We start from the raw sequence: 23,036 nt of genomic DNA on the forward strand, positions 1-23,036 counted from the left end.
TGCCTCGGTCAATGTGGCGAGGCAGTCGCGTGGCACCCTCACAGAGCCTGACCTCTTAAAACCTCTCTAACCTCTATGTTCAGTTCATTTAGGATTTACTGTCTGTTCACCTCTCACCATATCTGGTTCCGTGTGCATCCAAACTGCTCTTCAGCGAGAGCCTGTCTTTTTCTGTTCATCCGTGTGTGTGTGTGTGTTTTCAAAAGGCTGATGGTGCAGGGTCACTTTCTAATGAATGGTTGCCCTGCTTTATAAATTAAAAACTAATCACAGTCATGTCATATGAGTAGCAAAATATTGTTTATCCCCAGACAACATTTTTGGATTATTATACAATGTTCTATGGTTTAGAATTTCTACAGAATTGTTACACTTATCTAAAACAGGAAGACCTGCTAGATGAGGAGTCCTTATTGTGCTGTAGCTTTATTTAGGTAGCCACCACGTCATTCCAGAAGAGGAAAATCCTCAATCTGACTCTGACGCAGACACAGTCCTCCCACTAGAGCTTAGAGCTCTGCTCGCTGGTGGCCCATCTGTCAGGTTCAGATGTCCGCTCCAACACACTAAGTCCGATTTCTTCTTCAAACATTATAAAATGCATCATTCTAGCCTGCAGATCGATATTTAAACACATCAGTTATGGAGTGTCAAGCGACTCCTCTTTATGGGTTTTCAGTCATATTTAAAAACGGTCTTCTTGAAAGGAAAATTGTAATTTTGATCTTTGAAAATAAGGGTGATTTTTAATCCAGTCCCTCTATCTTGTTGGAGCAAATAAAGAATTTACCTGGAAATAAATAACTACCCCTGCCTCTGTTTATAATATTTTAAATGTATGCTTTGGGCAGCTTTTGGCCACTCAAAGAGCTTTTATGAATAAATGTCATGATAAAATATTAAAAAGTAAATAAATGTTCAAATATAAAATAAGAAAAAAAATATGGAAATGAAATTGAAAATGAATTTTGAAATAAAAATTAATTAAAATAAATGAAACAAATTTCAAATAAATTGTAACACTTTACAATAAAGGCCCCTCTATTAAAGCTACTTAGTGCATTATTAAGCATTAATAAAACATTAAAGTAATAGCAGCTGCTTAAAATTAATGTTAATATTAAGTAGTGCATTACTAAGCAGACCCTCCCTCTCCCCCACCTGGCTCTTTGTTCTAACCTTAAAGAGCAAGTCACCCCCAAATCAACGTTTTTTTCTGATAAACTATATAAATGTGTGTCTAATCGTGCTGTAGACACGTGTAGTCATTAGTTTTTCATTTTAGTGCATTTTAGTTAAAATTTAAATTTTCTGCCTGGAACTGTCGGTGTTGTGCCGTTGTCAGGTAAAATCTCTGCACTGCATTTGAAATTAAATCTGCCATCGCTATTGGCTAAGAGGTACCTTAGAACGTTAGCTGGTACGATATGATGTCACAATGTCATTGTAAGCCTGTGTGTATGTGTGTATTTGTTAGCGGCTCCGCCCTCTCGGTCTGCTATAGGCAACAGCATTTGTTGCATTTTTCAAACAGGAAGTGGGAGTTGAGTAAGAATCTGGTAGGGGGTGACTTGCTCTTTAAGGACACATAATAGTTAAGAATATCGGTAAATTAATAAAGGGAACTTTTGTTTATTAATGCTTAATAATGCACTAACGTTAATAAAGGGACTCTTATTTTAAAGTGTTACCAAATAAATAAATGTGGAAATAAATAATTCCAGCTTCTATTTATTCATTTATTTATACACTTATTCTCTAAGTGTATGTGCCGCTGTAACGAGTGAATTTCCCCACTTTGGGATCAATAAAGTACATTCTTATTTATTTTAAAATGTATTCCCTTATACATCTATTTATTTCCTAATTTCTCTATTAACGTATTTATTTCCATTCATTTCCAAATCTTTTGTACATTTTTGTTTTCTCGTTTTTAATCATTATATTATCTATTTTGGCAACATGAGTCTTTCCCATAAAAAGAGGGGGGGGGGGGGGGCTTCTGTGGTCACGTGACCGCAGGATAATACAGATTAACGGCTCTCCGCGCGCTGGAGTCCACTTGCTGAGCCAAACATTCACCGGATGTGTTGCCAACTCCTCCATCTTCCTCGGACATCGCAGCTTTTCTAACACCAATAATTGTCGGCAGCATTCATGAAATAACCGCAAACGGACTCTTCAGGGCGGTAAAGATGATTTCGCCGTGGGACCGGTGGTACTCGACGAGTTGCTGCCTCTGCTGCCACGTTCGGACGGGCACCATTATTCTGGGAATATGGTACATGGTAGGTTCGGTTTTTCTCCTCATATCACCCTGACGTGGCTACAAAAAACCTTAAATATGAAGAAAAATGAAGTTTTAGAGCACTGCTTTGCTGCTTTTTGTGTCTTACTTTAAGGGTGCCCGCGAATCCAAACAGTTAGCTAAATATTCACCAATTCGTTCCCCTTTCAAGATGTTTTTGGTGATTAAAACGCACAAGTGCTAATTTAACTAATATGTGTAATTACAAATTATTTATGCACCATAATACTTATAAAAACATATTGTAAGTTTGTATTTTTAGTCAAACAAGCTAAAATCTTTCAGTCTAATCCTGTTTAAACTGCCCTACATTTTAATCTAGGTAAGTAGAGTTAGTATGTGTTTTAGCCAGCAAGTAATTTATTGTTAATTTAATTAATAAACCTCCAGCTGATCTTTAAGGAGGTAAAATTCCCTTTCTGTCTGTTTCACCTTATACTTAATAATTAATCACTTGTGTGGAGCGAAGGTTAATAAAATAAGAAATGACTTCCTGTTTGATGTTTACCAAATTATGGAACCACTGATGGACTTTTATTTTCCCTACAAGCTGAAAGAACATTCTGTTTTTAAAGAAAACATTTAGAAAACCATGATTATGGTTTCTTAATTATTAACATTTTTTCTAAAGATTCATTCTGAAAGGATTAAAACATGTTTATGCTTGTTCATAAAAATTTTGAATTTGTCTTTGGGTTTGAACTTAATCATTGTTATTTTCATTTTTTTTCCCCAAAAATGTGTCCACAAATAGAGGTGTTATTTTTGTATTTCTTCAATTAATTTTATAATCGGTTTTATTTACTTACAAGTTTAGGGTTATGAATAGATCTTTTTCTACAGTATTTGCATGATAATACAGTTTAACATCGATATTGGTTTCCCTTTTCAGATCATCAATGCAGTGGTCCTACTCATCCTGTTGTCCGCTCTCTATGACCCGGTTCAGTACCGCTACCACCTCACCAGCTCTGAGCTGGGAACCGACATCGATGTCATGGACGATGCAAGTAAGTGAAACAGAGCCTAACGTTCAGACTAAATGAAGTTTTCAGCTCAGTAACATTTAGAGGTTTCATTTATTTATTTAATTTATTGGAAATTGAGCGCCATATGCATGTTTATCCTGAAGTCCTCGCAGCTGTAAAATAATCCCTTTTGTTTTTGTGCCTATCACTTCCTTTCTGGGAACGCTGCCCTCAGCACAGACATAGCTGAGTAAGCTCGGCAGCAGAGAGAACAAATCAGAGTGCATGTGTGTGTTTCCAGAGCTCCCCGCAGCAGTTGTCATCATCATCATCATCACATTCGCTTCTGGGAGACTTCAGACACTGTCGCTGCCAGCTGATTAAAAATGACTGCTCTAATTCTCAGATTAAAACGGCCATCTTGATGTACGTGGCGTTTGTGCTGCACTGGTCAGAAACCGATAAACTGTTGGAGCTGGAGGAGAAATGTGCCTTCAGTTTGCTTTAGCGTCTTAGCTAATTGAGGACGTGGATAGAGGACAGCTATCAAGAGTTTCAGATTATTTTCAATTTATTCTATATTTAATCTCAGCAGGTTTGGGACGGTGACAAATTTTGCTGGGCGATACGTTGTCCAACAAACTATTTACGATAAACGATGCTATTGTCGACATTATTGCGTCAAAAATAACCACCTATGTAATGTTAATATATCATAATGCAAGTACACCCTTTAAAATGCAACAATTAAACCTTTATTTAATATTGGATTGTTCAGATCCAGAACTTCTAACTAAATAAATAAATAAAACAAACAATAAATAAATAAGGACTTGCACCACATATACCCGGTCTCCAAAATAATAAATACAATGGCCTACCCAGTAGGGATACAACAATACCACTTTTTACCAAACCGATACGATACCGATACTTGGATCTGAGTACTCGTCGATACCGATTACCGATACAGATACTTCTACCACACAAAAAATGCAATGAATTGGAACACAGGTTTTATTTTCTTCTGTTTTCAATACGAAAGGACTGTGAGGTAGATAAGTGATCACAAAATTAAAATATTAGGTGAACAGAAATGACAAGTTACAGTGAAGTCACTTTCAAGCAACTGCATTGGTATCAGTTACTGGTATCTGTTAACTTTTACCGATACTGGTATCAGTATCTGTATCGGCACCGATACCAATACCAGTATCGTATCGGTGCATCCCTACTACCCAGTACCAACAACCAAAACTGCACTTCAATAATGATAACTAATAATAATAGAGTTGTACATTTCCTATCCTTGATATATTGAGGCTGGGAAAATTATTGAGTTCATTTTCATCCATCGTACGATTTATTGATTATCGTCCCAGCCTTGTCCCAGTTGATGTTTTTAGTTACTCTGTTGAGTGATGTACTGGGCCTTTCCACTGGAGATACGTAAGCGGCACATAAAATAATTGATGCTCAAGTCGATGCAGTTTGAATTGACAGCCACTCAGCATTAGCCAGTAGCATTAGATATCCACTTAAGTGCATTTGAGGACCTAGAAAGATGGAGAGATGGCCGACTTTCTTGTAGACAAGTTGTTTAAAAAATATATATTTTACACCATGGCATCCCACTAGCCTTCTTAGTCTTTCTTATCTATTCTTTTAAATCATTTCTTTATTTTTTTAATCCATTTCGTTTTATCTTAGTCACTGCATGGTTGCTGTTGTTTTACTTTTATATCTTAGTTGTGTGTACAGCGCTTTGGTTCAATCTCTCGTTGATGGAAAGTGCTTTATAAATAAAGATGATGATGATGATGATGAACAGCATAACATGAGAAAAATATTCGTAAAACAGGGTTTTAGCTGTGATGACCAGCTAGAGGTGCACGTTCATTAAGTTAAGGCGTTGCTTTCAGCTAATATCGAAGTAGAGACACGGGCATTTGGTGCGTTACATTTGTCAGCCTCTAGATGGTGCAGCCATACAAAAAAATCCTTTAATCAACAGGAAATCAGCATGTGTCTTTTATTTTGAAAATTTCCAGATGATTTACAATGTTCCTGTGTTGGACTTCCTATCTGGCCTGATGCGAAATGCAGAGCTTGATGCGTAAAAAGAAACTCGAAGTGTAAATTTAGCGGAGCGGTGCTACACTACACTTTTGTGACGCGTCTAAAACACGCCACTCTGCGGCCGGTGGAAACGCACCCATCAATTATAAGGGCAGCTAATGGCGGACTACTACGCTTCGCACACGTTACGCAATGATTACGCATTTGGTGGAAATGCTCAGTTAGATTAAGTCAAATTGAGCACCACTTGCATAACGTGGCTGATCGTGTGTAAACACCTGCTAGCATTAGTAGCTCCTTTGTTGTGTGACGTCTGTTTTTATCATCACTAGATTGTCTTCTTGTTTTAAAACAAGAGTGATTGATTCTGAGTGAAACCGGTTTTCTGCCCCTCAGTCATTGTTCACTTCCAAAAAGACCCGAGTCACTGCTTTTCCCACCAAACCGTCCGTTTGTCCATCTTTCAACAGACATCTGCATAGCAACAGCGATCTCCCTGCTCATGATTCTCATATGTGGCATGGCGACATATGGTGCCTACAAGGTAAACAAACCAATGCAGTCAGATCCGATTCCACATGTGATGAGAATAATTGCCTCTGATCTAATCCCAATTTCTCCCACACATAGCAACACGCTGCGTGGATCATTCCATTCTTCTGCTATCAGATCTTCGACTTTGCCCTCAACACGCTGGTAGCCATTAGTGTGGTGGTTTATCCCAACACAGTGCAGGACTACCTCCAGCAGCTGGTGAGGATTCAGTCCCCGATGTCTGCCGACTTTTTCTTCTCGTCTTTTTTAACTTTCTTTGTTTGTATTGCAGCCGGGGACATTTCCTTACAAAGAGGACATCATGTCCACCAACAATATGTGCCTAGTCTTTGTAGTCCTCCTCTTCATTGGCTGCATCCTCTCCTTCAAGGTAAAACATTTATTGGTCTGTTCATTTTAATCCTCCCACTACGTCTGAAACATGATTGCCTTCTGATTATGGACGGTCTTTGTGAGGACGGTCACGCAGTCAGGAGAGCAGAAGGTCGAGGACGGGAGGAAAACCGACTCCTGTCAAACTAACTCTCCTTTCCACGCATGAATGGTTCTCCAGGCGCAGCAATGCTCCGGGGCTCTCGGATGAGACGGGGCATACAGCTGCAGTCGTCTGTACAATCACATCAAGTTGTTTCTCCTCTAAGCTGAGATTAGAAACGTCCTCGGCACATTTCCAAAACCGGAGCCGGGGTTTTATGACAGGAAGCAGCCACTGGAAAACAGCCCGCAGTCAAAACAGTCATTCATAAGCGTCATCCCTTTGATAGTGAACTTGGTTTTGGTGATTTATATATTCATGTCAGGGATTAGTTTTACGATGCATGGTAGCTAAAACCACGTCAAGGATTCCTCCAGCTCTAAAGATGGAGCAAACACCTGCTGGAGCTCCGGCCGAAGCCAACATCCTGCACTTGAGTGCTTTCGGCAACGATGACAGACACACGTGAAAAGAGAGCGAGAGACGGAAAAAGCTGATCTGTGTGAGATGGGGCACAGAAAACTAAATCCGATCAACGTGAGAGGATAAAACGGCCGAGGGACAAAACATGTTCAAATCAAAACAAAAACGATTCCCACTGGTTGAGTTGACCTCATGTTACACAGAGACGGAGGTCAGTGATTGGCTGCTACTGCTGGCAGAGCTACACACACACACACACACACACACAATGAACCATCTCTTGCTGGGCCAAGTCAGAAACCAGAGCCCCTGATGAAGCGAGATGCCTGTTAAGTTGCTTCTTGTGAAAGGGTGTGGAGGCTGAGGGAGAATAATGTTTGTTTGGTGACAGGCCTATCTGATCGGCTGCGTGTGGAACTGCTACAGATACGTGAGCGGCAGAGGCAGCACGGAGGTCCTGGTCTACGTCACCACAAACGACACCGCGGTGAGTCGTTGGAACTCGTCACACAGCTCAACAACACCCCGATGAACTCCTCCACCATCACATAAAATACATACGTGCATTTAACCCTCGCCTACGGAGGCTCCGAACTGCAACCCACATAAAAAAAATCACTAAACGTAATAACAAATATAAAAACACAGCAATAAAATTTGTTTTTAGGGATTTGTTGATGCGGCTGGCACTTCAGGGCCACCGTAGAGCAGGCTTAAATGCACGTACATATCTCTGCAGCTCCTTCATTTAAAGATTTTAAAAGTTTTTATCAAATACGGGTTTCAAACTGTATGTTTTAAAGTTTTTGTTCATAATAAAAACACAAAAATCAGTAAAATAATAGAAATTATTTATTATAAATCTGACCTGAAGAAAATCTCAGGTAAGTTAAAAAAAATTAAAGTTACACAATTAAAAATATTGCAAGATGAAAATAAAATCAAAGAAATTTATTCTAAAAATATTTCCTCGTTTCTTTAGAGAAGTGAATTAAGTTGGTTTGTCTTGTCTTTTATCATTTGTGTGAATGTTTTTAAACAGGTGTATAAAATGCTCGGAGAGGCATATAAATAATCTTATAAACAAATTCACGAGTTGAGACCTGTTTATTTAGAATGTATTCCAGATTTTTAAGTTAATTAAAAAAAACAAGAACAGGAGTGTAGTAAGTGGAACACTTGCACACAAATGTTTAAAATTTTCTTTATTTTTTCCATAAAACAAGTAATTTGATAAATTTAGGCCTTTACGTTTTTACTGTGAACTCACAAGTTATTTATTTATATCACAGTAGTTAGATTTTTTTTAAACAAATTTGTTTTTCTGCACATTGAAAACCAAATTATATCGTAGTGTTGAAACGTAGCTCTAAATAAAACACAGCTGCTAATAAAACATATTTTTGGCAGCTAGTAATGAACCCAATCTGTGTAGAGGTGAAAGCTAGAAATCAACACAGTTTAACGAATATTTATTTTTATGAAAACACGCCAAATTCGATCAGGCTCAGTGTGTTGCATCTAAAATGTTACCACAAAGCAAAGTTTGAAATAAACAATTATAAAAATATTCATTAACGCATTCACTGCCAGCTGTTTCCTGATCGCTAACGGCCTTCGCTGCCAGCGCTTCTCACCGTTTTTACTGTTTTTTTAAGAGTCACAGAACGTTGCGCGCTAGCATGATGTCGACGCCAAAACAACCAAAACAAAGAGGAGACTGACCTCTTACATCAGGAAGAATCCGTGTGTTTCAAGCGTTATCCGTTCTTTCATAATCCGTCGTCGAATTGTGATCGGCAGACGCTTTTCCGGTTCACGCCTCACTTTTTTTACAGGAACGGCCCAAAACGATCTCCTAACACATGGATGGTCTGCTTCCTGATCACGTGATCTGTGACGTTTGCGGATGAAGATCGGCTTCAGGGCTGAGATGTTTGTTCTCTCAGCGCGGGGGCTCGTTCTGATGCTCAAACAGTAAAAAAAGGCCGCTTTGTAAAGTAAAGTCATCGGCAGTGAACGATTGGATCTAAAATGACGACTTTAGTCGTCGATGGCAGTGAATGAGTGAATGATCCTGACAGTGATGATATGTTTTGTTCATTTGCTGAATTTCCTGTTTCCATGGAAACCAAGAATATTTCTAAATGTCTACAAAAGCAGCCTTTAACCGTAAATAGCATTTGGATAATAGATGTGGTTTAAAGGTTCTGTTATTTAAATGTGTTCTGGTTCAGTTGTCAGAGTGTGTGAGGTGTTCTGAGCTGCTGTAGGCTCTTCTAAGATGGGACTGGTTGCCCAAACACATCCAGTTGTCGGTGCTGCTTCGCCCCTTCCATGTGGACTCCAAGAGGCTTTAGCACCATCATGGTTTCAATGTGTCGGTCTTGTTTATAATCCAGCACCCTGATAGATAAGACATTAATCTGTCTCACACCCGCTGTTGACTCACTGTCACTTTGTCCTTGTGCCACAGAGGCCACTCCCCTCCCCGATGACGTTTACCCCTTTATGAAACAAGATTTAACGCCCAGCAGCTAATCCTCCAGGCTCTGCTGTCACACGGTACATCGTACAGCCTTTCAGCAGATACATGCCGTTAAAATGTCCTCTGTAAGAAAACAATCTGTTTATCTTTGAAAACTGATTTGATTATTTTTACTTGGAGTCCATGAACTAAACCATCTGAGAGCACTCAACGGTTTCCGCTGCAGAAAACTCGTGCTAATAAACGACTATTATTATTACTAGCTTGTATTTGTGTGACTTTTCTGTTGCAGTGATTCAAAACAGAAATGAAACTATGGTATAGAAGGGAAAAGTAACCATTTAAACCTCAACAAATCATAGTAAAGATGAATAAGAATTTGATGCAAACAAATTCTAAAAGGGACAATCCAAAAATAATGTTATTTATTCTTCACTCGTAACGTTTTTGTGTTCATGGTAAAAAACAAATGGCCACTTCATTAAAACTCACCATAAAAACATTTTCACTACTTGTTAAATTAGATTTTTTTTTAAATCGTTGTATGTGACCATTACAGGCTCTACATGATGATGTGGATTCTGCGATCATGAACTCGGTGTTTAAAAACTAGGGATGTGTGTTGGTGACGCTTTGGCGATACGATACGTATCATGATACAGAGGAGACGATTCAACGCATCACAATATATCGCGATACATTCAGTCACGACGTTATTAGCGATTTTTTTAGACTGAATTTATTGTAGGAATTAGAGACCGACCGATAAGGTTTTTTTTAAGGCCAATGCCGATACAGATTTTTAAAGAATGGTGTTGCCAATGGCCGATATCTAAAGCCGATTTTTAAGGCTGATATATATATACCTTTTACCAGCCCATTGATAGTGAGAGACAACTGAACACTCACTGTGTGCAATATAAATTAAATAAGTAAATAAATCTCTTAATATTAATTGAACTTCAAATATAAAACAAACTCAAAACATTAAAAAAAACGGTGTTTTGGGGTCTTTCGGGTTCTTTCTTCAGCCTAGTAGGGGCAGCCATTGGCCACACAGATGCCTGATTTATTTATTTTCATTGGCTTTTAAAAAATTATTTCAACCAATGGCCGATATAGAAAAGATTGAATATATCGGCCCGATTTATCGATCTGCCTCTAGTAGGTATATTCAATAAACAGTCGAAACTAATAAGTAGCACGTTAAACATGAAGTATCTGAACCCTAACAGAGGGATTTACAGTGCAATGGTGGAAACAAAACCCATTGGACACGGCTGCCAACTAGCGGTCGGCGTTTGAATTACACCCCAAAAAAAGAAAATACACAAATGTTTGCATGTAAATTCTTCCAAAAATTAGATACACTGCTTTTGAATATCCACATGATTTCACGGGAAAAAAATCGCAATACATTGCCATATAGATATTTTCTTACATTACTATTGAAAACATAATTTGTGGATTATTTCGACTGTAAGAAACAATCTAATTACACATGACAAATTATTTTATTTACTTTAGGTCAATTAGAAAAACAAGTATTCTTATGAAAATTAAACAGACTTAAAAATAATATTGACTGGTACAGAAACATAGCGCTGCCAACCACGCAAAAATAAAATTAGAGCAATTTCACGTTATAACGTGATAGCTTTATTGATTATAATAATAAATAAATTGTCCTTTGAACAATTGATCACATTTACCACATTTGTACAATTTAATAATAATGCACAAATATGCATATTGTAAGAACATATTGTTTAATTGTGAAAACTGCACTGTAAAAACATGACAGTATATTGTAAGAACATGAAAATTATATTGTTATAACAATAAAGTTCTAACTTGACATCGCTCTAATTTTATTTTTCGTCAGCGGCAGCTCCACGCTTCCGTAGACCGGAACACAACTTGAGGGTTTAACAGGCAAGAGGAAAAATGCATGTATTTCATTAATTTAGTTAAAAATGAAGGAAACAAAGACTATAAAAGAACTGCTGAAGTTGAAGACCTGCTGTTAGAATTTCAATCAGAACCATGAAAGGTCCGATTGTTCCTGTGACATATAAACATGTTAACCAGCTCTCATATTGGACTGGACCACATAGAAACAGGGTTTTACATCAGCGCTGTAACTCTGTACTGTTCTATGTTCTGTTTCTGAGTCTAAATGGCTTTTTACTGCCTCGAACATCAAGTACCCAGCTGCTCATCTGTTGTGCTTTTCTATAAATGCCATTAAAATGCAGAAGGGTCACCCTCTCTTGTTTCCCTCCCTCCCTCCTCTTTTCCACACAACTCTTTTCCATTCTCGCTTCTTCTGGAAACGTTACATAACCGTCTGCTTCATTTCAAATCCTATCTGTGATGTGCTCTCAGGGCCTCTCTGGCTGCTTCACAACTCCATCCCCTCTAAACATATTCTCCTGCTGGCTGAATTAGCGGCAGTGCTGGTTTTATAACGACGTTTTTGGAGAGGGACCTCTGACGGACAGAACACAAGCTGGCCTCTGTGGGAATGTTCCTTCTGTTTGAACAAAGAAAGCCAATTCTGGAATCACTCTATACGTCACCCAGCTGAACAGAATTGTGCCTAAATCACTTTTAATATAACAGTTGTATTGAAATTTCACAAAAGGCTGCTAGTTAAAGGCTAAGAAGAAATTGGTCTAAAAGCGATTGTTTTTTTCTGTATAATTTCTAAATAAACCTTTAGGCCTGTTTCCACCATCACAACCAACACATTCTCACACCCAAAGCATCAAAATATGACGCGTGTGACCAAGCCTCAATATATGAGGATTCGGGATGCCCCAGCGCGTCAGGAGACGACGATCAGGGACACGTGGCTCCGCTGGCGTCAGTGTTTGACACCCGTGGTCACACAGACATTATTCGACTATTTAACCTTCCCCTCACCCCAATCCTAACCTTAAGGTCAGTAACTGTGACCTTAAGGTTAGGATTGGGGTGAGGGGAAGGTTAAGTAGTTCACAAGTCCTTCTAATGTCCTTCTCACCACCGGCGTCTGATACAGACGCTCTGGGACGGTGCGTCATTAGTGTGTCCCTGATCGTCGTCTCCTGACACGCTGGGGCATCCCGAATCATCATATATTGAGGTTTGGTCACACGCGTCATATTTTGACGCTTTGGGTGTGAGAATGTGATGTCACAACTTCTGGGTAATTTTACCGGATCTTCACGGTTCACACGTGGCTCTGTTTTGTCCAAAGGACCATTTCAGGGGGTATGAACAGGGAAACAGCCTGGTTGAGTTGCAGGGTGGGAAATGATATTGGCAGACGTCACCAAACAAGTGGCATTTGTAAAATTTGAGTTTCTGGCGAAGAAGAATGAAACGACAATAAAATAATCATAGTTAACTATGCTTTAAAATCAGTTTTTTTTACCTCCACCAAAAAAATGCAACAGAAACCCCTCCACAATGGCATAAATTGCACCACTTTACGGTCTCCTACAGAACGCTGTAAAATGGTGCTTCGTTGTCATTGAATGCCGCTTTTTATGTCACTCTCTCCATCCCTTGAAGGGCGTAAAATATTTTGTAGTTTGACTGAATAAAACATCTTTAAAAATATTAATGTTCATGGACACCTTTTGGCGCTGACATCACTAAATGCCCGGGCGTACGCTGGTTTCTGGCTCTTGGGAGTCCTTCAAATGTTTTTTGAAGTTTTGCATTGTGTAGTATACAGGGGGGTTACGAGAGGCGATAAACACCTCACGACCAACTCCCGATCAACAATTACACCGTGGCACAAATATCAAACATATTTGATATTTTGCTCGTCCCTTATGGGGATATCGCACCGTTGACGCAGCGAATGCGCCAACCCAGCCCCACAGGTATCTCTTTCAACAAACATAGTTTCCTTTTATTTTTACACTTTTCTCCGCACACAATGATAAGGATTGTCAAGAAAATGTGTTTCCCATGTTTAGGTCAATTAAAATGGATCCCAAAACATTGTTTACTTACTTTCTGCCGTCTTCCTTTTCCAACTCCTGCGTGTTCTACGGCAAGTCTGAAGGACAACAGACTATGTCAATTACAACACAACAGTCTCGGGGTCATCGGACTCAAAGGTCCAACATGTGTTAAAACTACCATTTTGGCACAACTTCAGGTCTCACGTCTTGCTACCACAAGTACAGTGCGAACTGTCAGGTCACATCCAAGAATTGGGCCAAAAAGTGTGAGAGCATCACTGTGAGCTTTGCTCTGCGAGGAAGTCGTTCACATTAAGATGTAGCTGAATGCTACGAGTGAAAGAGTTGCACAGTGTACACCCGGCTTTAGAAAGCCTTAAAAATGATGATTTTGTACAGAGACAAGAGTGAGAGGGCCAAGCTGGCATATATTTCCTTTCACCTTCCCTTAGCCCAGAAATTTCCCAGAACTCCTTTAGTGAAAATGCGGCTTTTGTTTGTCAATTGTTTTTAGGGAATTTAGGACGAGGCTCGTCAGAGACGAGTGTCGATGTTTTTGATACAAACATGGCTTTTAATCAAAGCTGATTTTAACTTTGTGTACATAAAAATCCTAAAGTTTAACATTGAAACACAGCTTTGGAGGGAATTTTAACGCAAACACTACAGGGTTTCCCCCAGAAAATGAGTTAAGCCTGGCGGATTCGGCCATCAGAGTGGGGGGTCGCGTGCGATCCTCCGTGAGAGCGGGGGGGGGGGGGGGGGGGGGGGTTGCACACGTTCTGCTGCTGTTTCTCACCAGTATCAGCTGATGGAGGGCTCTAGTTTTGTAGCGCCGTTTGTGTCAGCGGACATGGTAGGGTCGAGGAGGGGGGCGGAGCATGACGCTTAGCCTGGCGGGTGGCCAGGCTTTGCTTGGCCACCCGCCAGGCGTATAAAGCGCTGGGGGAAACCCTGCACCAAATCCTAACGATAGCTTTAACAACTTTTCTGCATTCTTCGTCATTGAGCTGATTTGTTTTGATCTCTTTTGTGCTGCAGGTTCTGCTGCCACCATACGAGGAAGCTGTTGCCATTCCACCAAAGGAGCCTCCTCCCCAGTACATGGAGGCATGAGACACCCCGTTAACCCAGCACCACACACACCCGACAGCATTAGGACCCAACACCGGCTCTTTTAGATGCTGGCTCACGCTTGGATTCCTGCCAGCTTTCATCTAGATTCAGCTCACCCTGAAGCAGCAATGCCCCCCCACCCCACCCCCGGTTGTTGTGGCGTATTGTTCCTCATCTTCTTTGTCCTCTTCCAAGGACATTGTCCCCATCACCCACCAGCCTTTCCTCTGGGCAGCTGCTGTTCCCTGGAAGCGTCTAAGCTCTTTCCGAACACGCTGACCCAGGTTATTAACTTTTTTAAACATTTGAATTAAAATTTTACCTGTTTGGCCACCAACTGTTACCCGATACTGTGAATTACCCTTGTGGTTTTTAGTCAAAGCACAAACTACCTAGAGAGGGTTATAGCAAGAAGAATAAGCAAATGTCATCAAAAGCACTTTAGGAAAAATAAATTGTGAACTTGCTCTGACTGAATGTAACGTCAGGGGATTTTTGTACGACTTTTGTATTACAGGTAAAACTGAAAGGGTCAAATGTGAGAAGCGGGAACCTTTTTTGTCTCCAGCAGGATGAATCCGTCTCATCCTACTGGAATGTTTGTTAAAACAAAGAAATAACCGGTCTTTTGTACGTTTCCGTTTGTGGACGTGTCACCCCATCATCTGTCCGTGATTATCCGCAGTATTCCAGTTTGCCTTCATGTCTTTTTTCTAAAAGAAGTTTATGTGATCATCCCACGGTAAACTGTTTACAGACCCAAACAGGAAAACACGTGTGTGTAAATGTAGGAAAAATGCTGTTTTAGGTTTAACCGCAGCTGCATCGACTGTCTTATTTTTTTTGGAGGCTCATTATGTAAAATGTCATCTTTCCTGTAGTGAAGCTGACTTAGCTGCACTGAGGGCATTCTCCTGTAAAGACTGCATGAAGTGCTGCTGCACAAACACCTCTATGCTTGTTTCTGTTTGCATTTTCTGTGACTCCTTGCTCCTTTAACATGCAACATATTTTTTGCACATGCTGCAAATATAGAAATGTTTCCTGCACTGGTGACCTTTTGAAACATTGCGTTAGCTCAGCATAGTTGCACAGAACCAGAACATAATCCAGTCAGCATTAAATCAGCCTATGCAACCAGCTCATTAGCCCAGGGTAGTGGTTTTATTACTTTCCATACTTGAATCTTAGTTGTGTAGCCATCTGTCTGCACCACCAGTGTTATCAGTGTATTAAATGTTTGATGCTTGTGCAAATCCAACACAGTGCAAATGAGAAAGGCACTTTAAAATTGGTAATCTGAAGTATTCTTGTTCGTCTCTCTTGTGTTTCTCTCTGGAGCTTGTCAAAATCTGTAAATGCTGCAGACACGACACGTTTTTATAGTTAAAGAATTTTCCTCAGCATCTGGACCTTCATTGCAAGATTATTCTGTCTCGTTGGATCTGCATGAGCTGATATGATGAATAAAAAAAATAAACCTAATGAACAAATCTGTGTTGGGAGTTATTCATAGACTGAGGATTAAACTGTAATCCCGATAACAGTGGGGCAACGTAAACTAGCTGATATTACAGTTTTTCTCAATTGTTTACACGCATTTTCTGGTACTTGAGACACAATGACCACAACATGTAACCAATTCACCAACCCCCTTAACCAATTCTGCTAAACTACAAGCACAATTCCTGCTTTGCACTCAAATTGCAAATCTAAAACACACTTTTCTCAAAACACTACACTGCTGGAGGTTTGAAGGGTTCAGCTGAAACACCCGACCTCTCACGCTGCTCACACATCGATCTTAAGTTGTCGCTGTTGCGCTCACGCTGTAATGCAGTATTAGATACGGTTAAAATCAGACATGAAAAAATAAATAAATTTTACATGAATAAGTGATGATTAGCCTGGTGGGGGGAGGAAACCCTGGCCTAATAAGCACTGGAGGAAACCCTGTCAAGATCGTCAACACTCGTTTATCTTAATGCTACTGAAACATGTAAACCACAAAGCTTTATAGCCACTGCTACCTTTCTAATTAGGCCCGAGCAGTGAAGCTGCGAAGGCCTATTGTATCTGCTCCGTTTATTCTTTTTTTTTTTTTTTTTTTTTCTTTTTCTTCCGCGTCTTTGGGTGGCCTTTAGGGGGTCTTAGCATATCCAAAAACTCACCAAATTCTGGCCCAATATAGAAAGTGCGTGAAATTTACGTATTTCACTGGCAACGTGAAAGTTGGTGAAAAAATGTTTCAACAGCGCCCCCTAGAAAGTGAAAAATACCCCTCCGCTTTGACCTTTTTTCATAGTAGATTGATGAAATTTGGTACACTTGTAGAACTCAACAATACGCACAGAAAAGCCTCTTGCACCCATGGTCAATATCAAACAGGAAGTCGGCCATTTTGGAGTAAAGTGGCCATTTTGACCCCGTTTTGGCCATTTCTAGGGTCTATATTTGGTTGAACAGTTTGGTCATTTTTCGCACCATCGTCTCAAAAATAGTGCGAGATCGAACAGAAGCGATGGACGATTCAAATGAGACAAAAAAATTGACTTTTCGTAAATACTGAAGGGGCGGGGCCAGGCCTCAAATTTCGAGCACTCGCCAAAAAACTTCTAATTGCTATAATTTCATAAATGAAAGAATTACAGTTAAAGTAACTTTCTATGGACAATCGTCATCGCCCCCCGAAGACAAATGAATTGTCGATTGATGATGTCACATAAGCCCCGCCCCCTCAGGACTTAAAAGGTCAAGTTTTACTGGGAAATTTTCAAAAATTCGCCCTTTCAAATAATCATCCCAAACTTGTAGCAGATAACTGAAGACAAGTTGGGGTTGCTTCGTGTCACTTTATGGGAGTTTTCTGCAGAAGGCGGGGCTGTGGTGGCGCGGCGAAGTCAGGCGTACCGACGTGGCCTTATGTTTGCCTTCCATTTCGCCATTTCTAGAGATATCGCCACGACACTTCTTGGGAGTGATCCTAGTTCGGCCCCCAAAAGAATCTGATGTGAACATCCGGTGGGCGTGGCCTGTTTTCTGAAATAGCGCCCCCTAGGACCATTAAAACTGTCAGCCCCAAGCCATGCTTTGACTGAGGAGTACGAAATTTGGTACACTAATGTGGTGTCTCAGGACCTACAAAAAAGTCTCTTGGAGCCAAGCGCAAAGTCGCACAGGAAGTCGGCCATTTTGGTCCAAGTACTCATTTAGTGGTTTTTCGACACGTTGTTTGGAGAGTGTTGCACCATCACCCTTTTCACCGATCGCCTTCTAACTTCTGCTATACACTCTTAAGACATAGATGAAAAAATTCAACTGTCGGATTTTAAATAAGTATAAAGGTGTGGGCGTGGCTAAGCCTCAAACTTTGACCTGTCGCCACGCCACTCTTTTTTTCACAGCTCCCTATTGGAGTCCTTTTAACCAATCACCAGCAATCACTGGCAAATAGCAGCAGACAAGTTCAGGTCACTTGATCTATAGTACTGGCAGGTTTCGAATAAAGGCGGGGCTTTGGGAGCATGGCGAAATTCGCCATCACGCCATGGAAATACGTTTGTCTCTCATTTCTTCAATCATTGTGACATCACCACACAATTTCTGATGAGTGATCTTACTCTGACCCCTAATAGAATTGGACAGCTGAAGTTTGTGGGCGTGGCCTATTTTCTGAAAAAGCGCCCCCTAGGACCATTAAAACTGTCAGCCCCAAGCCACGCTTTGACTGAGGATCACGAAATTTGGCACACTAATGTGGTGTCTCAGGACCTACAAAAAAGTCTCTTGGAGCCAAGTGCAATATCGCACAGGAGGTCGGCCATTTTGGTCCAAGTACGCAATTTAGTGGTTTTCGCACACGTTATTAGGAGAATGATGTCTCGTCGTCCTTCCCACTGATCACCTTCAAACTCCTGCTATATACTCTTAAGACATAGAGTAAAAAATTCAACTGTCGGATTTTAAATAAGTATAAAGGTGTGGGCGTGGCTAAGCCTCAAACTTTGACCAGTCTCCAATACGTTACTTGACTTAATAACTCCCATGTGCATGATCAGATCAATTTCAAACTTTGTCTGTGTGATCACTGACCACATCTGAAGACAGTGACAATGTGGACAGCTGACATCACCTAAGCCCCGCCCCCTGACTACAGGAAGTCTACTGTTTTATGGTGAAATGCCCATATTTGTCCCCTCTAATTTAGTCAACATGACACTAAGGTCATGCACTGTCTTCATGATGTTGTAATGACCATTCAGATCTGATAGCTTTTCAGAAGGGGAGGGGCTTTGATGCCATGGCGATTTCTGGCGTGACGCTGTGACCTTACGTTTGACTGTACCTTCCACAAACAGCCTCCGATTTGCCCGAGACTGAACATCACATCACCAGTGTGGTAAAGATAGAGTATCTCCTAGTGGTGAGACATGTAATGGTGGGCTCAGATGGGATGCTGAGTCAGGGTGAGGTGTGGACGAGGAGACCGTTCACGGTTTCTGGTGTCGGGGTGGTTGACTTTCTGTTCCGCCAGACTTGCCCTGGTGCCCCCGGCTGCCTGCCAGGATGGAGAAGCGCGGAGCTGGGTTTGGACAGCGTCGGGGATGGAGCGGAGGGGGTGTGGAAGGAGGGCGAGCAGCTTCGCTGCGAGGGCCGAACGACGCTGCTTGCAGCTTTAATTTTAAACTCTAACTTATGCTGTAACTTCACCTTGCCCTGCCTGCTCCTCCTTGCTGTTATCACAGGTGACAACATAGTAGTTCCCGCCGCTTCTTCGGGAAACAGCGCCAACAAAAACAAAAAAACTTGGGATCTTGTAAGCGTGGCGGTGGGATTTCAGCATTGGCGGGCCGCCACGGCTACGCCTATGTAAGGGAAACCCTGTTCTGAAATAACAACACATGCATGTATATACTGTCTGTAGTAAACTGAACCAAAAAGGCTTTAGTCATTATGATGAATGGAGAAGACGTGTTTTCCATTCATCATAATGTTTAACATTGAGCACATAAGTGTTCTGCTGGTTCTTATAAATGTCTATTCATATGATGGTTTGTGTGTCATTTGACAACAAAATCACATTTTGAGGGGAAATAATTGTTTTGAATGTGAAGTTTAATTTTGTAGGTTAATTGAGGGGTATTGCCCATTGTGTGTGTATTTTTGGATTTGTGTGTAGACTTCTGAGAATATGAGGAATGCTTTCAGAAAATGTGTGTAAACAATTGAGAAAAACTGTAAAGTAAAAATGGAAGCAGCTGATTATCACATTTAGAATATAAACATTTTATTTCTATTGAAATAAACAAACCAGTAACAAATGTTATTTTTTTGGAAGCATCTGTTATTCTAATCTGAGATTTCTGATCAGATTACAGCAAGTCTATTTCCCTCTGGGATTAATAAAGTATTTTTGAATTGAATTGAACTGAATTGAATTAAGGGGGTTGAGGGGTACCCCAGCATTCTATGATTTTTGGTAGAAAAAGTATCCGAGTATGGTGATGATTATGGCTTTCTGCGTATGAAAACCCCAAGTTGAAAATCTCAATTAAAATATTGTGAAAAGGTTAAATCTAGACACTCTAAATGTATCCAGAACACCTGCAGAGGGTCTCTGACCCTTTAGATGGTCTCTCAGTCTAAGTTGAAGTACTGACATAAACTTTTGCACCATATTATATATATATATATATGTGTGTGTGTGTGTGTGTGTATGTATAAATATATATACATACACATATACACACACACACATATATATATATATATATATATATATACATATATATATACACACACACACATATATATATATATATATATATATATATATATATATATATATATATATATATATATATATATATATATATATATATATTAGGGCTGCAGCTATCGAATATTTTTGTAATCGAGTACTCTAATAAATTACCCTTTTGTATTTGTAAACCATTATATCAAATAGCATGTTATAATTATGAAAGACCTGTTAAAATGAGCAAGCAATTGCCAGTTATTCTTAAAGTTTTATTCAAAATTAGTTTTCAAAACTTCAGCACTTCACAGTAAACAAATGGCTGTGCAAAAAATAAGTACACAACCTGAGCCGATTTTCCCCTCGTGCGAGAATCTGCTAGCCTGCAAGCCAGACAAAAACTAGGAGGATAACTGTTCAAGTAGCGCTGCGAGCGGCTGCGGCCCAAACAGCACCAAAACCGCTCCCGGTGCATGCGCAAACAGCTCGCCAGCTGTTCCCTATTAACACACGTCCGTTTTGATTTCAACACTTTTTTCTCACACAATAACAAGGATTGTCGAGAAAGCATGTTTGCCGTGGTTTTGTCAAATTATACTGATCACAAAACATTTATTTACTTTCTTTCGTTTTCCTCTCATAAATACCCATGTCCTCCTGCAGCAATCCCGAAGGACAACAAACATCAATAACACAATAAAAAGTCCAACGTTTTGTGTAAAACAGCTATTTTTTAGCACATTTTAAGTCCGACGTGTTGCTACCAGACTTACGGTGTGAGCTGAAACTGAGTGCTACAACGAAAAAGTCGCACAGTGTCCGCAGAATATATAGAAATACAGGCTAAAAAGCATTATCTTGTAGAGGCTCCGAGTCCGCTTGCAGAAGAGACATTTACAGGTGCTGCAGCAGCAGCATGGAGGATGTGGTGTTGTGGTAGGCTCAATCCATTTTACAGTATTTACACTGGAGTACGTTTTCCGCCTAACGACGTGGAAAAATGGTCCCACACCTTGACATTTTCTGTCTTTTTCGCACTCCACCGGGGTCCACGTTGTCCGCCATGGCTTAAGAGAAAGTTAACTTACATTCGCTACTCGCGTGTGCAGTCCAGTGGGCATGTGCGTCACTTATTTCAGTCCGGGTGAAACATGACCACGGGCGACTGCAAAGCCACGAATTAATTAAATATGAATTAAACGAATCCTCGAGGCAGAGAATTTGACTCGAGGATTTTTTGTACTCGAATTATTCGAGGTACTCGAGGAATCGTTTCAACCCTAATATATATATATATATATATATATATATATATATATATATATATATATATATATACATACATGTGTGTGATTCCCTCCAAGCAACACAGACGCAAGTGATTTCTTTTACGGGTTTATTGGACGTCTTTTCATTGTGGCCCTCTTCTGTCCTCCTTTCTTTAGACCTCCCTTAAACCGTGAAACTAAATACAGGATAGTACAATTAAAACATATACAATAATGTGCAATAAAATAAAGACAAATAAATACCTCGTTGGCTGTTTTGCTTAAAACACAAAGGGAATCCATCTTCCTTTAAGTCCTTTTACTAGTTTCCTTTAAGTCCTTTTACTAGTTAGTTCTTTAGCAGTCCATTAGCTGTCTGCTTGTCAGCACTTCATCCAGGTTCTGTGTGTTCCCCACACCTGGCTTGTATCCATCAAATCAAGGGTGTGGCTGGCAGAGCAGCTCATGTAGCTTTTCAAAATAAAATTACAGGAAACACAACCAACCCAGTGTCTTACAAATGGGAAAATAAATAAATGAAGAAATAAACAGCAACTGCAGTTACAATATGTATATATATACGTGTGTATATATATATATATATATATATATATATATATATATATATATATATATATATATATATATATATATATGTGTGTGTATGTATATATATATATATGTATATATATATGTATATATGTGTGTATGTATATATATATATATATATATATGTGTGTGTGTATATATATGTATACATATATGTATATACATATATATATATATATACATATATATACATGTATATACATATATGTATACACATATATATATATGTATATACATATATGTATACATATATATACACACACACATATATATATATATATGTGTGTGTATATATATGTATACATATATGTATATACATATATATATATATATACATATATATACATGTATATACATGTATATATGGCGAAGTGCTAAATTGCAGGCAGTTTAAGATTTTCTTTTATGTCACTGGGGGGAAAAAATTAACTGACTAAGGAAAATCACCCAAATCTCACACAAGAGCTTTCAGACGTCTTTTTAAAAAAAATTCTACTTCATACATAATATTTTCGAATTTCTTAATATTAGATTATTTTGATGAAGTTTCAGATCAGGAGGTGATTTAGTTTTTTATTATTTTAGTGAAATGTTGTAATTTTGATTTTTAAATTAAAACAACACGACTTTCAACACCTTAAAAAAGCCAAAAGCCTTTAACTTGTAAGCAGTTGGTTGCATCAGGTTGTGTTTATTGTGCACTTTTCACTTGCTAAAGGAAACACTTTTGGGTTTGGCTTTTTTCCTAAATTTAAACCACACATCTGTTCTGTGAAATCTTGCACATTAAACTAAAGCTGCAAAACAGTTTTTTCCACAGAAGGACAAAGCAAGTCTATGCGACTCTTTCCTATTGCATGTGTGATCACCAATCTGTAGGTTGCAAATGCATATACTTCTGTAGATAAGCCAGCGCAGGAAGCAGAGATGAAATGGAGCAAATTTGTTGATGACAGTTATGTTAAAAGATATGTAATTTAATGATAAATGAATGTGTTATTTATTGTTTTTACAATCGAGGCCTTAA

At 39.4% G+C, this 23,036-nt stretch overlaps 2 protein-coding genes across 2 annotated transcripts in view; one reads left to right on the forward strand and one right to left on the reverse strand.

Moving 5' to 3' along the window:
* jarid2b (jumonji and AT-rich interaction domain containing 2b) overlaps window positions 1–21,801 on the reverse strand; it is a 346,573-nt gene extending 324,772 nt beyond the window's left edge. Inside the window, exons 1-2 of the mRNA XM_070547377.1 lie at window positions 21,665–21,801; window positions 13,308–13,353 (exon numbers count right to left, since the gene is read on the reverse strand). The gene's annotated coding sequence lies outside the window, so the exon portion shown is untranslated. The remainder of the gene's footprint in view (window positions 1–13,307; window positions 13,354–21,664) is intronic.
* On the forward strand, window positions 2,000–14,607 carry laptm4b (lysosomal protein transmembrane 4 beta). The gene is made up of 7 exons (XM_070547392.1): window positions 2,000–2,288; window positions 3,201–3,318; window positions 5,826–5,899; window positions 5,986–6,108; window positions 6,182–6,280; window positions 7,200–7,295; window positions 14,300–14,607. The coding sequence occupies exons 1-7, from the start codon at window positions 2,196–2,198 to the stop codon at window positions 14,372–14,374; spliced, it is 678 nt and encodes a 225-aa protein (XP_070403493.1). The 5' UTR covers window positions 2,000–2,195; the 3' UTR covers window positions 14,375–14,607.
* Window positions 21,802–23,036: the final 1,235 nt, after the last annotated feature.

The sequence above is a fragment of the Nothobranchius furzeri genome, chromosome 19 (genome assembly GCF_043380555.1).
Source record: "Nothobranchius furzeri strain GRZ-AD chromosome 19, NfurGRZ-RIMD1, whole genome shotgun sequence".
Classification (NCBI taxonomy): domain Eukaryota; kingdom Metazoa; phylum Chordata; class Actinopteri; order Cyprinodontiformes; family Nothobranchiidae; genus Nothobranchius; species Nothobranchius furzeri.